General features: G+C 43.7%; 1 protein-coding gene across 3 annotated transcripts in view; it reads left to right on the plus strand.

Annotated features, from left to right (window-relative positions):
• Positions 1-737: 737 nt before the first annotated feature.
• The window catches only part of IFT56 (intraflagellar transport 56), a 68,706-nt gene continuing 49,364 nt past the window's right edge, over positions 738-20,079 (plus strand). For all 3 annotated transcript variants that reach the window (XR_004376867.2, XM_032803152.2, XM_032803153.2), the window contains exons 1-3: positions 738-888; positions 1,471-1,563; positions 14,955-15,069. Coding sequence is in view for 2 of the 3 variants with exons in the window: in XM_032803152.2 (XP_032659043.2) it covers positions 751-888; positions 1,471-1,563; positions 14,955-15,069 (346 nt within the window). In the remaining variant the exon portion in view is untranslated. The remainder of the gene's footprint in view (positions 889-1,470; positions 1,564-14,954; positions 15,070-20,079) is intronic.

A 20,079-nucleotide genomic window follows, 5' to 3' on the forward strand; every position in this document is an offset into this window, starting at 1 on the left:
CCCTGTTCTGACGTCGTTATCTAGTGTTATATCCTATGCAGAGACTCTAAGCATGTTGCCAAAGGACGTTACTACGTTTTCGCCTGACAAAAGCACTGGTGTTGTACCACAGCCCCAAGTTTTCTGCTGCACACTCACACTATTAGCAACCCCAGGCACTGAAAAACCATGAGTCAGACACCAAAAATCTGTTCTCTTCGCTTTCTTCATTGATGAGCCTCTCAAACGGACCTGGGTCCTGTTTTCGAGCTTGTCTCCAGTCCCCTGAAGGCCGGGTTTGTATTACACATGAAAACTCACAGTCTCATCTCAACCGCTCGTCCCCAGAGCTGGGACATTAACCAAAAATTAATAAATAATTATTGTGACACTGCGGCGATAAAATCACACCCCGCCCCTTGCGTTGCTATGGAGATAAGCGCGAGCCACACTGGAAACGTCCCTTCTCAAAATCTCCCCGGAGAATCGAGCGGCTCCTCTTTTGCGCCAGCCGCGGGATCGGGGCCGGAACTGTGAGCTGGGACGTGAGTTCCAGCCGGGCCCTATTCGGTGTCTCACTTACTCATTCCCTCCCCCGCGGCGTTACCAGGGTAACGGAGTCGTTGGAGCAGCGAGGAGCCCAGGGCAAGATGGTGAGGAATAGGGAGGGGAGAGGGTCGCCGCTTGTGGGACGCAGGAGCGGGGAGGTCTGACGCCCCCCAGCGCCTCCCCGCTCTCACCCCGTCTCCCCTCTTCTTTCTGCCCCTCCAGATGCTCTCCCGGGCCAAGCCGGCCGTGGGGGGCGCCCCGCCGCAGGGCGACAAACGGGAGAAGAAAGGCAAGAAAGTCCTGCAGCTGGAGGAGCTGCTGGCGCAGAGGGACTTCACCGGCGCCATCGCCCTGCTGGAGGTAACGGGCGGGGGGGGGCTCGGCCTACGGGGCTCTGCGCTTCCGGAGCTAACGGGCTAACTCCGCCAGTCTCCCAGGCAACGGGGGTGCGAGTGGGAGGGTCGGCAGGTCACTGGATCCACATTCCCCCCATCCTCCTGCCAGTGCAGGATTGATGCCCAGTGCACAGCCCTGGGGCCTTGCCCAAACCCTTCTCCCAGTGACTAGGGTGATGAAACTCTTTCTGGCAGACTGTTCCCAATTGCAGCAGAGCTCCTGGTTTGGAAAAAGTTCCAGCTTTTTCAACTAATTTGTCCTTTCTGTTCTTTCTCACACCCTAGATATGCCCCCTGCACCCGTCTGAATAAACACTCACCCTCCTTTACTTTTACAGCTTTACAATATTTGTACAGAGACTATGTGACTGGATAAAAACTGTCTGTCCTTGAAAATGTGATATTGACACCACCTGACTTCAGTGTCCAGAGTTGTCAAGCCAGCAGAAATCATCCTAATATTAATTTTATAAATTGATTTGTTTCACATGAGATACTGACAAAATTTGACAGCTGGTGTCATTTTTGCATCCTTTTTTCTCTGAAGTTTAAAAGGCATGTAGGGGAACAAGATGAGGACACTGACCTCTGGATTGGATACTGTGCCTTTCACCTGGGAGACTACAAGAGAGCACTGGAGGTAAGATGAAGAAATCCTGCTTCCTGCTGGAGAGAATCTAGATGTTGTCCTAAAGTGGTGGCAGCAGGCAGGAGAGATGGGTTTTGGTGGTGCGGAAGAAATGGGTCAGGCCACTTGTGTATAAATCCAGCAGCAATAGAGCAAACTATACAGAAAGGCGGTTTGGATTAGGGAAATAAGAGTTTCTGCACTGAAACAGTCTATTGGACCAGCATCCTAGTTAATCTTTGCCCCAAAGCCTAAATTGTCCTCCTCTTAATTTCATGACAGTTGTTCTAACGTTCTTTTCCCTATTTGGTGTGTACACCTTCAGAAAATAATATGTGGAAAGTTACTGTTTGAGCTGGGTGGAACCTTGTTAGGGGTTGAGTTGAAACCTTGTTGAAATTGATGGGCGTGAATTCACTCTTCAGTTAGCATAACTGTAAGGATAAATTAACCACAGCCCCCCATCTTAAACTAAAGGGTTATGTGAACCCACTGAACAAGTTTGGACTGTATGGGCATGGTGTGTGTGTACTTGTGTGCGCTAAATATTGTTTTTGGTGGAGGTTGGGGGCATACTGTGTTTGTGTGTGCACCCATGCATAGGATCAGAGAGACACAGAGACTACCTGGAAAAATCCAAGCAAAAGTTATAACCAAATGAGACACTGAGGGAAACTTAGAGAGAGGTTCTGGGATGCTGGTTGAAAAGATGCTTGGACTTGTAAGCTGAGAAACTCCTCGTTCTGCCTTTGGTTAATCCTGTATTTGGAAAAGCAGGACTTTCATCAATCTTGTTTATTTTCAAGGAATGTACACAGGAAATATGAGATTCCATCTTCAATACTTCCAGCAGGAACATCCCCAGGGCCCTGAACTTTGAATACTCATTCAGGTCAAAAAGAGGCAACACAGTCATATCCTCATCTTCATTATTTAGCCAAGTGGTGGTAGTACATATTTAATTCTTTTAAATCTTTTTTTCATAGTCCCTCTAGCCCCTTAATTGATTTGTTGCTCTTCTATGAATTTTCAGATGACTGCATAAAACCTCCCTTTTACCTCAAAGAGTTTTCAAAGTTATTAGAAAATATGTTTATTCAAGTAATCTATAGATTATCAAGTTGCTTGCATCATATAGTGCCTATTGTACTCCATTTGGGTAAGAAGGTGCCCCTGTGGAATTTTGCCTTCTTCTCCCCACAACTCTTCTGCCTCTCCTGCTGCGAAATAGAATTTGCTGCCAGTCCTGGATCACTGAGCCCATACTCTGTTATAGAATCAGAGAATATCAAGGTTGCAAGGGACCTCAGGAGGTCATCTAATCCAACACCCTGCTCAAAGCAAGATCAATCCCCAGACAGATTTTTACCCCAGTTTCCTAAATGGCCTCCTCAAAGATTGAACTCAGAACCGTGGGTTTAGCAGGCCAATGCTCAAACCACTAGGTGTGCCCACACATTGCTCTCTCGACATCTAGGAAAACCTAAGTCTGCTTCTGTTGACTATCTTGCCTTGTGCCATTCTGAAATGAGCCTTCACAGCCTATTAATTTGTTTCTATACCCTCCCATTTTCACAGTTCCCTTTAGCCCTGGGAAAAACACTAAAGTAAATTCATAGAACTAGGGATCACAGGGGAAAAAACATCCCTCCTTAGTTTTAGAGAATTATGCTGTGAAACTATGATGACTTTTCCCCTTATAGGTGGAGATTTTTGCTCACACATACAGGGTTAAATGGGTTTTCAGTCTTGGGTTGGAATCATAGCATATCAGGGTTGGAAAGGACCTCAGGAGGTCATCTAGTCCAACCCCCTGCTCAAAGCAGGACCAATCCCCAACTAAATCATCCCAGCCAGAGCTTTGTCAAGCCTGACCTTAAGAACATCTAAGGAAGGAGATTCCACCACCTCCCTAGGTAACCCATTCCAGTGCTTCACCACCCTCCTAGTGAAAAAGTTTTTTCCTAATATCCAACCTAAACCTCCCCCACTGCAACTTGAGACTCCTTGTTCTGTCATCTGCTAGCACTCCTTGGTCTGTCATCTGTCTACCAACTGAGAGAACAGTCTAGATCCCAGGGGCGGCTCTAGGCACCTGCAAAGCAGAGATAAGACTCAGAGTGCTTGAGGCAGGCCCATTTTTGCAGGGGCCGGGCAGCCGGCAGGGATCCGCTCAGCCCTGGTAGCGGAGAACCTAACAGGCGGGCCCTGGAGCTGTAAGTTCCTTGGTTAGCTCCCTGCGAAAAAAAATAAGAGCCAGCCCTGATCAGGGAAGAACTACAATTCCCAGCGTTACCTGGTGCCGTCTCATCGACAGGGAAGCGGAGAGGGGAGGAATATGGTAACTGAAACCTCATGCTGCAGGCTAGCCTGTGAATGGAGAGCTCGCTGTTAGACGCTAGGGTGGCAGCTGTGAATGGGGACACGAAGTATGCCCAACAAAGTAAGAAGGAAGGGAGCCCAGAGCTGGGGCAGCATGGGGGGTGGGGGGGGAGGAGAGCCCAGGGCTGGGTGGATGCGGGTTGAATGGTGTGGAGAGTCCAGGGCTGGGATGGCAGAGGGGTGTGGGGAGGCCCAGACGCTGGGGGCGACACGGGGGGCAGGTGGGTGAGGGAGAGCCATAGGGCTGGGGAAGCCAGAGGAGGTTGGGGCGGGGGGGGAGCCCAGAGCTGGGTGGAGGCAGCCAAAATTTTTTTCTCTTGGGCGGCAAAAAAACCTAGAACTGGCCCTGCTGGATCGATCTTTGGAACCCGCCTTTCAGGGTAGTATGAAAGTAGCTATCAAATCCTCCTCATTCTATCTCTTCTGCAGACTAAACAATCCCAGTTCCCTCCAGCAAGTTCCTCATAAGTCATATGGTCCAGCCACCTAAATCAGATTTTTTTGCCCTCCTCCTGGACTTCCAATTTTTTCCACATCCTTCTTGTAGTGTGGGGGCCTCAAACTGGCAGCAGCAGCCCAACGAATGCACTCCCAGATGAGGCTCACCAAAATGGCTGAATAGAGGGGAATAATCATGTCACTCTCGATCTGGCTGGCAGTGCTCCTACTTATAACAGCCGCAAAAGGCCGTTAAGCCTTCTTGGCAACAAGGGCACACCGTTGACGTTCGTATCCAGCTCTCGTCCGACTGTAACCTCTAGTGTCTTGTCTACTAGAACTGGCTGTGGGCCTGGCCGCTTCGGATCCCCTACGTCTGTAGCACGTGGCATGGGATTCTTCTGTCCTAAGTGCAGGACTCTGCACTTGTCCTTGTTGATACTCATCAGATTTCTTTTGGCCGTCATCAGATTTCTTTTGGCCCAGTCCTCTAATTAGTCTAGGTCCCTCTGTATCCTATCCCTACCCTCCAGCATATCTACCACTCCTCCCAGGTTAGCGTCATCTGCAAACTTGCTGAGGGTGTAATCCACTCTATCCTCCAGATCATTAATGAAGATATTGAACAAAACCGGCCCCAGGACCAACCCTTGGTGAACTGTGCTTGATACCGGTTGCGAACTAGACATGGAGCCATTGATCTCTACCCGTTGAGCCTGATGATCTATCCAGCTTTCTATCCACCTTATAGTCTATTCTTCCAGCCTATATTTCTTTAACTTGCTGGCAAGAATACTGTGGGAGATCATGTCAGAAGCTTTGCTAAAATCAAGGAATAACATGTCCACTGCTTTCCACTCATCCACAGTGTCAGTTTTCTCATCATAGAAGGCAATTAGGTTAGTCAGGTATGACTTGCCCTTGGTGAATCCATGCTGACTGTTCTTGGTCACTTTCCTCTCCTCTAAGTGCTTCAAAATTGATTTCTTGAGGACCTGCCCCATGATTTTTCCAGGGATTGAGGTAAGGCCGATTGGCCTGTAGTTCCCCGGAGATGGAATATCCCTTCCCAACCAGCCCTGAATATGTCTGCAAGATTTTTGGGGATATTTCATTTTACCCTTATTCTGGAACAATTTGCAGGGGACAGAAGTTAAAAGCAGGTGAAAATATCTCACTCAGTTAATTCTCTTCTCTACAGTTGCCAGGGATGCTTGGAATTGGTAGACCTCAACGTTTTCCATCGCCTTAAATATTGGAATTGGGTAGGCTAAAGGGCATGAGTTGGCAGTACTGAAACTTTCTTTAGTTGCATCTGGTAATATCTGCTTGTGGAGATGGAGAGACATTCTGTAAAAAAAAAAAAAAAAAAAATTAAGTTTATTCTGTTGCATTGAATACTTTGTAAGGGCTTACATTACTAAAAGGAAATCCAGGATGGATTTTAAATTTTGAACACTCTCTTGGATGCAAGAGTAAAAGAGGACCAGACACATCAGTAAATAAAATAACCCAGTCTGTCTAAATCTGTTTCACCACCAGATGGTGATATTGATCCAGGCCTTTAAAAAGTGCCAGTATTTGTATTCATCTCTTCTGCTGTCTGCTAATAGAGGCATTAGGAGCTGGTCTGTGTGTATACACACATACGTATACATGCGGACCAACTTTTAATTTAAAATGGAAAGTGGCTTAGAATTTTTTTTATGTACATGTAGAAAAGTCTCAGTTTTTTTAGCTGAGTATCTCTCCATCCCCACAAGCAGATGGTTACCAGATGTAACTAAAAATTTCACTGATTTTTGTCGTCACAGCTGTCTTTTGCAAGGCACAGAGTTGCTTGATATTGTTTTTTAAAAAGAATTTTAAAAAAATCTGTTAAAGGCACTGAGCATAACGTGCTTTGTTCTACACAAATGACTGATGAAATTAAATGGCTTACATGGCAACATTCAAGCATATGGAATGAACATAAATGTAGAAGCAAATTAGAGGTGAGGTATTACATATCCAGTACCTTTGCATAACTGTGGCTGATTACTTTAAAATCTTAAATTGGGACCTCATATCCAACAGTGGTGTTGTAATACTTAATGTGGATTTTTATTTTATTTTATTTTTGCTATTATGGAATTCCTGATACTGTCTTTTTATGTCCATATTTTAGTCTGTGCTAAACCATGATTTACAGTTATTTAAAAAGGTATATACCAGAATCTACAATAGATGAGTTCCATTACTGAGTGGGATTTCCTGGCGGATATGTCACCTGAAGAGTGCATGCTAGGGTGTGACATGGAATAGGTAACTTTAGAGCGTCAGAAAAGATTAGAAAAAAGTTGTTTGCGCTGATGTCCCTTTTACCTTTGTTATCTGGGACACAGAATATATTATATAGCCCCGCAGTTAACTTTTATACTGTTACTGGTTCCCTTGTCCATTCTATTGATTTATTCTATAATGTGGACAGCGAGGGACCAGTAGCACACATTCTATGTCAGAATCTAATATGAAATAAAGGTAATAGAGTTTGAGGCCAGAGGGACCACTAGATCATCTAGTCGAACCTCTTGTATGTCACAGGCCACCAACAGCACTCTCATACTAAACCCAACCACTGACAGTAGACCAAAGTATTACAGCATAAAAGAGACCCAACTATTATGTGACACGGGCAAATAATAGGAGGAGCTGCAGTGTATGAGTAGCAGGGAAATGATTAAGTGAGATTAAGCTAGACAATCCTGGTAAGGACCTATATCCTTTGCTGCAGAAGAATTCCCAAGGTTCCTGCCAATCTGACCTGGGGAAAAATCTCTTCCCAAATCTACATATGATCAGTTAGACTCAGCATGTGAGCAAGAACCTGCCAGCTGTGCCAGTGAGGGAGAGACCGCTCAGCCCCGCCTTAGAACACTGGCCCACCCTGTCCAGCGATCCTCTCCATCTGTGGTCATTTCTCATCCTTCAGAGGAAGGATACAAAAGTGGGCAAGCAAATATAAACCCAGAATAGATTGGGGGCTGAGGAAAATCCCTTCCTGACCCCTGCAGGGGACTTACTGAAGCTCTGAAATGTGAGCTTTTGGAAACATAAACTGGAAGGAGTTCTATTGAGAGGTTGTTCTAGAACCTCGCTTCTCTGATTATTAGAAACCTATTTCTAATTTCCAGCCTGAATTTGCTTATGGCCAGTTTATACCTATTTGTGCCTATTCCATCACTGTCATCTAACTTAAACATCTTTTCACCCTCCCTGGTGTACACCCTCCTGATATATTTATAGAGAGCAATCATTTTCTCTCTCAGCCTTTTTTGCTAGTCTAAACAAGCCAAACTGTTCCAATCTCATCTCAAAATAGGCCCTCCATTCCCCTGATTATCCTGGTAACTGTTCTTTACACATCTGTTCCTGTATGAATTCATCTTTCTTGAGCAGGGATGACCAGAATTGTATACAATGTTTTGAAAGAGGTATTATCAGTGCCTTGTATAATGGCATTAATACTTCTCTCTCTCTCTTCTGGAAATGCTATGCTTGTCAGGAATCAGGGTCTGCAACAGAGCTAGTCAGGAAGCAGCGCCTGCGGCAGAACCAGTCTCTGGGCAATCTGATGAGTGCAGCTGGCCTGTAGTAGACTGCCTGAGTGGTTACACTGCCTGATTGATTGGAAGGGTCAGAAGACTGGATCTTAGGCCCAGCAGTAGCAGCAATTCAGCGGCTGCTCAAAGCATTTGCTTGTGGTTGTGATAGCTCCTGCCTTGTTCCAGCCCTGCTCCTGCCTTGCCTCACTCCAGGTAACCCGGTTCTGACTGAGGACTTGTACGCATGGCTCCTGACTCCAACTGTGACGTTAGGCTTGGGCACCTGGCTTCCAATTCCTGGGTATTGATTCCTGCTCTGAGCACTAGGTGTGACTCCTGCTCCAAGTGCCCACATCCTGGCCACTGACATAATCTGATATATCCTAGTTTTGCCAGAAGCTGGGATTGGGTGACAGGGCATGGATCATTTGATGATAACCTGTCTGTTCGTTCCCTTTGGGGCACCTGCCATTGGCCACTGTCAGAGGACAGGATACTGGGCTTGATGGACCTTTGGTCTGACCCAGTATGGCCGTTCTTATGTTCTAGTGTTTTTCTTTTTCACAGCCACATCACATTAGTGGCTTGTAGTCATCCTATGATCTACCAGCACACCCAGGTCTCCCACCTCCTCTCTCACCTTTGTTCCAACTGATGAGTCCCCAGCTTGTGAGCCTCTATTATTAGACCCTAAGTGCATGACCTTGTATTTTGTACTATTGAATTTCATCCCACTTCTATGGCTCCAGTCTTCAAAATCATCTAGATCTTCCTGTATAACATGCCAATCCACTTCTGTATTGACTATTGTCATAAACAGATAGCTAAGGGTTAATGTTTCTTTTACCTGTAAAGGGTTAACAAAGGGAACCAAACACCTGACCAGAGGACCAATCAGGAAACCGGATTTTTGAAAGCTCAGGGAGGGAATTTTGGGGGTGTGTCTTTTGTCTCTCTTGGTTCTGTTGCTCTCGGCTCTGAGAGTGAACTTTCTCCCTTCAAGCTTCTGTAATCTTCTGTTTCCAAGTTGTAAGTACAAACGTAGAAAGACAGTAAGCTTCTATTGTTCTTTTTTTGTATTTACATGTATGTAGTTTGCTGGAATGTTTTAAATTGTATATCTTTTTGAATAAGGCTGTTTATTCATTTTTCTTTTAAGCAATTGACCCTGTATATTGTCAACCTTGATACAGAGAACATTTTTATGTCTTTTTTCTTTCTTTTTTTTATATAAAGCTTTCTTTTTAAAACCTGTTTGAGTTTTTCTCTGGTTAAGGCTAAGGAACGAAGGGAGGGGAAATCTCTTTGTGTTAGATTGACTAGGTTTGAATCTGCATAGCCTCTGGGTGAGGGGGAGAGACACTTGATCTCTCTGGTTTGCATTTCAAGACTTAAACGGTATCTCCCTAGGGCGCCAGGGAGGGGAGCCAGGAGAAAATAAAGAGGAGACAAGGGGAGGGGTTATTCCTTTTTTGAGACTCAGGGATCTGAGTCTTGGGTCCTCCAGGAAGTTGAGACCAGAGTGAGACAGGCACTGTAATTCCTGTCTGGTGGCAGCGCTATCAGATCTAAGCTGGTAATTAAGCTTGGAGGTTTCATACTAGCATCTTATTTTCTGAACTCTAAGGTTCAGATCTGAGTAGGAAAGCTATGATAACTATGCCTTCCAACTTTGTATCATAAGCAAATTTTATTAGCACACTCCTACTTTTTTGCCATGGGCCCAGCATTGGATAAGATTGGTCCAAAGAGCAGTCCTTGAGGAACTCCACTAGTAACTGCCCTTCAGTCCGATAATTTCAGCACAACTTGTTGCCTTCTCCCCTTTAGACAGTTTCTTATCCATTTTACAGTGCTTGTACTAATCCCTATCTTTTATAATTTAACTTACAATTTCCTATGCAGTATCATGTCAGAGCTTTACTGAAGTCCAAGTATATTAGATCTACTCCATTTCCCTTATCTAAAAATCAGTTTTCTTTTCGAAGAAGGAAAATTTGGGTAATCTGGCATGATCTACCTTTGGTAAACTCATGTTAAATTAGAGCCCCCTTCTTCCATTTATCTCCATGAATTTAATTATTCTTTCATTTACAGTTTGTTCTACAGCCTTGTGTACTATTGAGGTTAGACTAACATGTCTGTGGTAACCTGGATCACTTTTTTCCCTTTCTTAAATATAGGTATGCTACTAGCCATTCTCCAGTCATACAAACTACCCTAAATGAATTTATTAAAAATCCTTAGTACCAGACTACTTATCTCACATGCCAGTTCTTTCAGTATTCTGAGTTGGAAATTATCCAGTCTCCTCGATTTGAGTGTATTAAGCTCGTTAAGTTTTTCTTCCACCTGTGGTAATTTGCATATCTGTACACTCTCTTCCATCAGCTGTCCTGCCTTTATGCCTGTGTTCCATTTTTATCATCCATAATGAAAATGTAGGCAAAGCATTTGTTTTAGTCTTTGGACCATACCTAGATTATCTTTAATCTCCTTTCCATTCACACTGCATAGCAGCCCAACCTCCTCCTCTTTTTAATTATATAACAAAAAACCCTCTTAGTCTATAAGGTGCCACAGGATTCTTTGCTATTTTTAAAAAAAACCTCTGATTTATTTTAATTTCCTTGGCAAGAGCTAATCCATCTTGACTTTTAGCAATTCCCACTTTATTACTATATTTTCTAACCTCCAAGATGTAGCCTTTTTTGCTGATCAGTCCCTTTTTGCATTACCTACCTATAGGCTCTCTGCTTACTCTTAATAACCTTTTTGAGGTGATTATTCATCCTACTGGGTCTGGAGCCTTTCTCCACAAGTTTTTTTTTCTCCCCACCCCCATTCCCCTAGCTCGGGATGCAAATTGCTGATAGCTTGTGTATAGTTGATTTAAAGACATTCAAAGCCTTCTACACATTTAAGTCAGTGATACTCAGTAGGCAGCCCGTTGGCCAAATGTGACCTGCCAAGGCTTCGTATCTGGCCCATCGGCTCACTTTAAAAAAATGTTTATAATTAAATTCATGCACTGTGATGTGCTGTCAATCATTTGCCTATGACTTCCTTAGTGAGTAACTTACCGACAGTGCTTAATTTGTAATGAAAGAGGTACTGGGTCTCAGCCCTGGCAAGCCCCAGCACAAATTAAGCACGGCTCGGTGGCTGGAGAGTGGCAGCTGCTGGCTAGGTATCAGGCTCTGAAGGCAGCGTCAATGCAAGCAGCAGCACAAAAGTAAGGGTGGCATGGTGTGTTGTATTGTCACCCTTGCTTCTGTACTGCCCCTGCCAGCAGTGCTGCCTTCAGAACTGGGCGGTCAGAGAGTGGCAGCTGCTGGCCGGGCACCGAGCTCTGAAGGCAGCACCACCACCAGCAGCAGAGCAGAAATAAGGGTGGCAATAGCGATGGCTCTGCCTCCAGGTGCAGAGGCAATGGGACTATGCAGGGGCTTCTAGGTTGAGGTGCCTGGAGCTCAGTGGAGGGAGGTCTGGTGTGGGGGTCTCAGCGGGGTAGGGTGTGTTCAGGGTGGTGGGGGAGTGGGGTTTGGTGGGATGGGCGTCTGGGTCCAGCTAGTTGGGGGTCTGGATGTGGGGACTCAGGGTGGGGCATCAGCATAGGGGGTTGAGTGCAGGGAGCTCAGTGGGGGTGCAGGTGTGGGATCTGGAGACAGGGGATCTGGGTGCAAGGCGGCTCCAGATGCAGGGGTTGAGGTTCAGTGGGGTGGGGTTTGGGTATAGAGGGATAGGGGGGTTCTGGATGTACTAGGTGAGGCTTGGCAGAGGTGTATGGGAGGTCTGGATGTGCAGAGGTTGAGTGGATGGGGGAGCAGCATATAATGATCCCTCCTCTACAGCTGAGGAGTGATAGGAAGCATGGGAGGATGATGAGCTTGCTGCAGCTGGGGGAGATTTGTGAGGGTGGGTCTGATATAGCCTCAGCCACTCCTTGCAGGGGAAGAGGAAGTCCCATCCTCTCCAGCCCAGGAGGGACTAGCAGCTGATCCTGGCTCAGGGTAGGAGCCACTGACTAGGGTGTCCCCAGCCCTGCGATGATTTATCTCTCCACCGACTGCTCCAGGTGCCTGAAATGATGTACCTGCACTGCTAGGGAGTAGTGCGTGACTGCTTTTGCAGCTTCCCTTTGCTTACCTTTCAGAAAGTAATTTTTCTGTGGGGAAGCAAAGAAATCTGGGGGGGACGTGAATTCTGAGCATGTACAGTGATGGAGAATTCCCCCAGGAGTAAATGTTGATGAAAACTATTCAAGAAATCCTAAACTATTTGACCAAAAGTTTTAAAATGCAGTTTGAGAATTTTAAAATTCCAAAGGTTTTTTGTTTTATTTATTTGTGATCTATTTGTTATCTCTGTCGCTGGACCTTGTCCTGCTGAAGCAAAGAACATTCTTGATTCAATTGATGAAGATGCCTTTAAGTTAGAAATTATAAGGCTCCAAAGAGCTTAGATGTCCTGAAGGCAAAATTCAGAGAAGTGATACTTAGTGAATTTGGGACTCAATATGCTGGCCAGTTTCAGAATAGTCAGAATCTGTTCCGATTAATATACTTCTGCAAATCTCGGTTTTCTACCATGAATGTTATAAAAAACCAACACCACAGTAACCAGACAGATGAGCATCCTCACATAATCTGAGTATCAGTGAAGTTCAGCTGACTTATTTAACTAATTCCCTAGTCTTCCCCTTTGAAATAAAAATTCATAGTTGACAACCTGATTTTGATTATCTTTCCATTTAACTTAAACAACTGTGATCAAGGTTACTTCCTATGACCAGCCCTTTTACAGTGTCCTCACCACTTATCAAAGCCAAGTCTAAAATTGCATCATCTCTTGTTAATTCACTTACTATAAGATGAAGAAAACTATCACCTATCGCATCCGGGCATATCTGGGCCCTACCAATATTAGTAGTATTTATTCTGCATTCTATATCCAAGAAGTTAACCTCCCATTATGACACTGTTCCTGGTAGTATTTATCTTTCCTAGTAATATTAGAGATCTCTATCCATATCCTAGTCCAATCGTGGGGGGTCTATAAGCAGATCCCTACCACTGTCCCAACAGAACCTTTTTGACAATCCTTCCCCAAAGTGATTTTGATCCAAACAGATTCTGTTTTGTTCATGCTATTGTGTCCTAATTCTGTACAGTTTACTGCATTGTTGATGTATCTTGCTACTCACCACCTTTACCTTTATTTCTGTCTTTCCTAAACAACACACACTCTTCAATACGTGTATTCAGATCATGATTACTATTCCACCATGTTTCTGTAATCCCTATAATATCCAGTTTGACCTCATCCACCAGTAATTCCAGTTCCTCCATTTTATTGCTCAGATTCCTTGTATTCTTGTACAACCATGTCAGTTGTTTCCCTCAGACCTCCCTCAGTTTTCTAGCTGGATTAGGTACAGTCCTTTTACTAACAGACTGCACTCAATATTTGTACTTTTCTTCTTGCTGTCCATACTCTTAACTTTGGTGTTCTTTTATCCCTTACTATATCTTCATTTAACTGATTTTCCTCCTCCTGTGCAGTGAAGCCAGGCATGGAAATTTCACAAGTCTCTTTCAGCTTTCTCCCAACATCTTCTAATTTTAAGACCTTCTTATCAATTGTGCCAGCGTTGATCTCAGAAGGTTAATGCCCCAGCTGCTCAAGTGAAGTCCATCAGTCAAAAGTCTTCTTTCTGTGAATGCCTCCCAATGGTCAATCATCCCAAAACCTTCTTCATACCAGCAATCATTGAGCTAGCTGCTGATCTTCATTATCTTGTCACCCCTTCACCCTTCTCTAGAGACAAGTATTCCACTGAAGATCTGAACTTCTTTAAGTGACCTACCCAGCCTAGCATAGTCATCACTGATCCGTTCAGAGTCCCTGATCACACAGATCTGTCTTTTCCTGGTGTTGGTATGAATCTGTCTTATGTTTTCTCTCACAGTATGCTCTAAATTATCCTCATTTTTCCTTGGTCTCCTGTCCTTGGTTATCTGCATCTCTTCCTCTCTTCAGCAGGGACTGGCTTCCTTTCTTTTATTCCTTGCCACCTCAACTTCTGCCTGTTTCTCCTCTTTGTTCCCCAATGCTGCAAACCTGTTAACTCAATTTCAGCACCATTAGTCAATCTCTTCCTCTGCCTTGTCCTTGTGGTCACATTGTTTCATGGATTACCTCCTCTTCTGTCAGTTCAAACAAGGTCCTTTTTGTTTGGCAAGTGTCTGCAAATCTTGAATTGTCTGTACCACCTCCTCTCTCCATTCCTGCATTTCCTTCAAATTCCTGTCCCAAAGGTAGTTCGTACTACTGACTTTTTTTTATATTTTGGAAAAAATTGACAGATCTATGTCATCTGGTAACACTTTGGCCAGTGTCAGAAAGGGACAGTAATATTGTCTACATCAGCAGTTCCTAAACTGTGGTACGTGAGACATCTCTGGGGGTATACGGAAGAAATTGTGTAACAGTGGATTTTATTTATTAATTATTTTATTTATTGCATTTTCATAATAGGCTACTCAGACAAAGCTTTAAAACTCTGTGGGAATTTGTTATATAAAATATGGTAGTTAATTTACTTCAGGATGTACCAATGAGAACACAGAAACGCTGATGAATAGAGCCCTCACTTCCAATCACTGTACAGTGCGGGTTCAGTTGCCCAGCAACTATTTAGTATAACTGAGCTCAGAACGTAGTCAGGGTTTTTGTTTCAGTTGTATACGTCACACTATAACTATATCTGTGCATAACAGTGAAATATAGACAGATGGCTAAAGACAGGTAATGTTAAGAAGAACATGTAAAGTATCAGTGCTGAGGAGGAATGGGGTATGTGGGAAGCTGGTAGATCTGGAAGGGGGTATGCAATAAGAAAAGTTTGGAAACCTCTGGTCTACATAATGCTTGTCTTGCTATCAAATGTCTGGGACATCAAAGACAAAAGTGTCTCAAAAACCTTCTGTCTTTCAGGAGTATGAGGTGTTGACCAAGCAACCAGGTTGCAGTCCTGATGTCTGGGTGAACCTAGCATGCACTTACTTCCTCTTGGGGATGTATACACAAGCTGAACAGGCAGGCTTGAAAGGTGAGGTGTGTCTCTTGGATTGACTATGGTAGGAGTTATGGTGTCTTAAAAACCCTTGCAATGTGTGACATTACACTCCATATGATTTCAAGAAAATATGCTAATTTAGTATAAATATAATGTAGCTGGAATATGCTTCATGCGAAAAGTCTCTTGTAAGGTATCTTTACAAAGCCTATAATTTACTGAATGTGGTCATCCAATTTGTATAAATGTATCATTCGTGTATCTGAAACTGGAAATATGAAATATAACTCTGAGGTCCTATTGTAATTATGCAAAGTGTGGGCCATTAATGGTGCTTTGGAATCTTGATAGCTCCCATCGACTAGGACAATTGGTTGTAAATGGCTCTGTTTACTTGCAAGCCTTCCTGTGAGTCAGGCCATGAAGAATGAAGGCTTGGGGTCTCACAGGACATGTGACCATGCCACCTGGTACTGGAATCCATCTTAAACCTGGTGCTTTTCCATTTAGAAGGAGGGGTGGAGACCCAGAGAGACAAAAGATTCCCGCTGTGTGCCAAAGCTATATAAGGGGGTGGAACAGAACAAAGGAGGTTCCCGTCATGATAAATCCTATAGTTACCACCTGAGCTGGAGATAACAAGAACTGTACTGGGGAAAGGATTGGGCCCAGACTAGGAAGGAGTCCAGTCTGTGAAAGAAGCTTATTGGAACATTTCTGAGGGTGAGATTTTATCTAATCAGTTTCTTAATGTATTAGGCTTAGACTTGCGTGTTTTGTTTTATTTTGCTTGCTAACTTACTTTGTTCAGTCTGTTATTACTTTTTATTCTTAATAAAATCACTTTTGTTCGTTATTGTACCCAGAGTGAGTAATTAATACCTAGGGGAGCAAACAGCTGTACATATCTCTCTATCAGTGTTTTAGAGGGCGGACAAATTGTGAGTTTACCCTGTATAAGCTTTATACAGAGTAAAACAGATTTATTTGGGGTTTGGATCCCATTGAGAGCTGGGTGCTAGAGACAGGAGCACTTAAGCTGTTTTCAGTTAAGTGTGCAGCTTTGGCGCACATGGTTCAGACTCTGGGTCTGTGTTGCAACAGATTAGTGTATCTGTCTCAACAGGGGTTCTGGAGGCCCAAACTGGCAGAGAAAACTGGCTCAGAGGTAGTTTCAGCACATCAGGTGACAGTCCCAAGGGGGTCTCTGTGACCGAACTCATCAGACAATGCATCCTACAGAAAGTGTTTTATGCTTTTGGAAAATAAGATCTGAAACAAGAATGCAAGAAGCTGATCTATCCAACATTTTGGCAGTGGGTTAGACTAGATGACTTTTGCGGTCCCTACGAATCCTATGATTCTGTTATTCTAAGCTTGTGTTCAAAGCTGTTTTTATTTAACAAGAGGGTTTTAATGTCTCTTGCTCTGTAAGAAAGTCTTGGGTAGGTGGAGCATCTGGAATTGAAATGGTCTATTGGAAATGAATTTCTCCTGATTGCAGATGACAGTAAGATGGAGGAGTTGCAAGCACTTCGGTGACAGGATTAGAATACAAAATGACCGTGATAAATTGGGGAATTGGTCTGAGGTCAACAGGATGAAGTTCAATAAAGATGAGCACAAAGTACTACACTTAACAAGGAAAAATCAAATACATAAATACAAAACTGGGAATAACTGGCTACGTAGTAGTACTGCAGAAAAGGATCTTGGAATTATGGTGGGTCACAAATATAACATGAGCCAACAATATGATACAGTTGTGAAAAAGGCAAATATTCTGAGGTGTGTCAATAGGAGTACTATATGTAGGCACAGGAGGTAATTGTCCTTCTCTACTTGGCATTGGTGAAACTTCAGCTTGAGTATTGTTTCCAGTTTTTGGGTGCCACACTGCAAGAAAAATATGGACAAACTGGAGGAGAGCAATAACACTGATAAAAGGTTTAGAAATCCTGATTTATGAGGGAAGGTTGAAAAAAAACTGGGCATGTTTAATCTTGAGAAAAGAAGACTTGTGGGTGGGGAAGGACCTGATAACAGCCTTCAAATATGTTAAGGGCTGTTATAAGTGATCAGTTGTTCTCCATGTTCACTGATGGTAGGACAAGAAGTAATAGCTTAATCTGCAGCAAGGGAGATTTAGTTAGATATTAGGAAAACTACCTAACCCATAAGGATAGTTGCGTACTGGAATAGTTTACCAAGGGAAACTGTAGAATCCCCATCACTGAAGATTTTTAAGAGTAAGTTTAACAGACACCTTTCAGGGATGGTTCTGCCTCAAGTGTGGCAGGATGGATTAGGTCAACTCTCAATGTCCCTTCCAGCCTTACATTTTTGTTGTTTACAGATCTAAAACTCAGTTTGTGTTGGTAGTTTACTAGAGGCAGGGAGTTACCATCCTGTTGATTGTGAGCCAGTGCTACTGAAGCTAACTAGCGCAGCACAATTGTCAGAAAATGAAATGTAGGCAACAGTACATTGGTCTCCCTGACATGGGTAGGGCCCCATATAGACTTTGAGAGGTTCAGTAGATGGTGTGCTGGCTTATGCATCAATGCTGAACCAAAGCAGTTTAGCCGTTTGGGGGCTGATGCCTGCAAGGTGCTGAGTTCACTTAACTACTGGTCAACTTCTGTTGGAGTTGGGGATGTTCAACACCTTGCAGGAGGACTTGGCTGTTGCAAGAAAGGGTCCTAAAGTTCCCGTGGCACTGTCTGAAAGAGGAGGAGTGAGAACCCAATTCCAATCCCATTCTGCCTATCTAAAATTCTCACTGCAGTTTCACTTTGAGAAGTTACCCATCCACTTTCTGTCTATCTCAGTGTAGTATTTGAATAAAATCAAATTGCATTTTAAATCTCTTTCTTAGCAATTGAAAGAGAGGGTCTTCAAGTATGCATCATTGTCGACCCCACAGTAGTTATGCATGCACCTTATTTGTGCAAGATCTGATTTTTTTTTTTTTTAATGTCATTGTTCATTTGGGCAGTGCATGTTCCCTGTGCAAGGGCATAAAGGGTGAAGTGGCCACAACCCTCCTTCCTTCAGTTCTATCTTGCAGCCTATAGCAGCAAGGTGGAATCCAGTGAGTCTCTGACCCGCTCGTCTTACTGAGCTCAACCTTTTTCAAACAATTCTGTGAAGAAATTTATATTTGCCCTCTTATTTTTTCTCTTCTTCAGTTTGGACCTTCTAAAACCAATCCCTACCCCCTACAATGGGGCTAGGCACCTTCTGCCTACTGCTATGACAGACTTAAAATCTTCTAGGTTTAAACCCTGTCGGATCTGTGACTTACTCATCCTTTCTGGTTGATGGACATTGTTGCTGCTTATTCTGTTTGGAGGAAAGTCAGATCTCAAATAAATATGTGGTTTGTAAATCTTTCTTGAGGACTTGGAGGTCAAGGGACGCATGACTGAAACTGTACTTGCTTGAACAATCAACGTGCACCACCTTGGACCTGGAAGAGAATACTACCTCCGAAGAACAGAGAGTACTTTTCAGTGAGTGCTCCTTCTAATAGGCACCACACCATAGGGTTGATCAAAAATGGAAAAAGAAGGGGAAAAAATGCTGTCAAAATTGGTAGACTGGCACTGAGGCCAGCTGACATTAGGTTGGCCTGAACTCCAGCTCTTCTAGCACAGACAAATTCTATTATTGGAGCCAGCAATTGTCTGAACCAATGGGTGAGGCTGAAAGGCAAAGCCAAACAGAGCCTAGACATGGCTCCAAACATTGGGTAACACCATCTCAGAAGGAAGAGAAGAGATTTGTCTTGTGAACCCCAAGTTTCGCTTCACTTGAAAAGTACATGCTTTCAGAATCGGACTTAAAAATACAAATGCATCACAACATGCTATTACTGAAAAATTGTTTCTCATTTTTATCATGGAATATAAATATTGTACTTACATTTCAGCGTATAGTGTATAGAGCAGTATAAACAAATCGTATGAAATGTTAGTTTGTACTGACTTTGCTAGTGGTTTTTGTGTAGCCTGTTGTAAAACTAGGCAAATATCTAGATGCGTTGATGCACCCCGTGGAAGACCTCTGTGTATCCCCAAGGGTACATGTACCCCTGGTTGAGAACCACTGGTCTAAGTCATTTGCTGAGATTGGAATGACAGCAAATCCAGCACTAACAAAGATCTAGAACCAACTACTGTGCCGATTATGGGCCTGAGTACACTCTTGCAGAGCACCCTAGATCACCTTTGGAGACATCTTTGGCATGGGGCTGATACTTGATATCAGAACTAAGCCCAGTTTATTACCACAGGGCTTCTCTTAAGATAAGATCTCCCTTCCTTCTCCCACAGGAATTGGCAGGGGAAAGCATGCTGCTGGACATAATAAAGCACAAGAGAAGGCAAGTCCAGTGATAAAAAGAATGTGGGCTGACAGCCCATTGGGAGAGGGTTGTTCTGTGGCATTGTGCACAAGAAAGGCTAGCAAGGTGGGAAGGCTCTTCTTTCATAAAGGAGAGGGAAGGAGCAGGAGCTCTTGTTGGGAAGAAGGAAAATCTAGGAAGGGATAAGAATGAGTCTAAAAATCACCCATTAAATTACTTTAAATATCTACAAGTTAATACAAGGAAATTCCCTCTCTGGGAAGGGGGCATTTTGAGATGAGCTCTGCTTTCATGGTTTAGGATGCCAATAGAATTATTGTTCCATGTTACAAGGAAGGCTTTGCTCACTCTCCAGTTTTGTGACCGCACAGATACAGTACCTGCATAATTTTCCTTTTTTGTAGAGGTGTCACATACATTCATTTATATGGCGCATTAATGGCCAGCTGGGTGGGTAGAGCAGAGATGGGAATACTGATTAGCTGGGGAGATACAGCCAAGGGAAGGTTTTTTGGAAGAAGGACTTTCCCAGCAAAGCTTAGTAGCTCTGTAGGATAAGGAACTTCAGTTGTGGAGCTCTTAAGGTGTACATCTTAAGAGCTCCACAGCTGGGGATGTGTGCCCTATGGAGTTCTCAATCTTGGCAGAGCAAGGTCTGCTGCAGTGAAGTTTAT

The sequence above is a fragment of the Chelonoidis abingdonii genome, chromosome 1, assembly GCF_003597395.2.
Source record: "Chelonoidis abingdonii isolate Lonesome George chromosome 1, CheloAbing_2.0, whole genome shotgun sequence".
NCBI lineage: Eukaryota > Metazoa > Chordata > Testudines > Testudinidae > Chelonoidis > Chelonoidis abingdonii.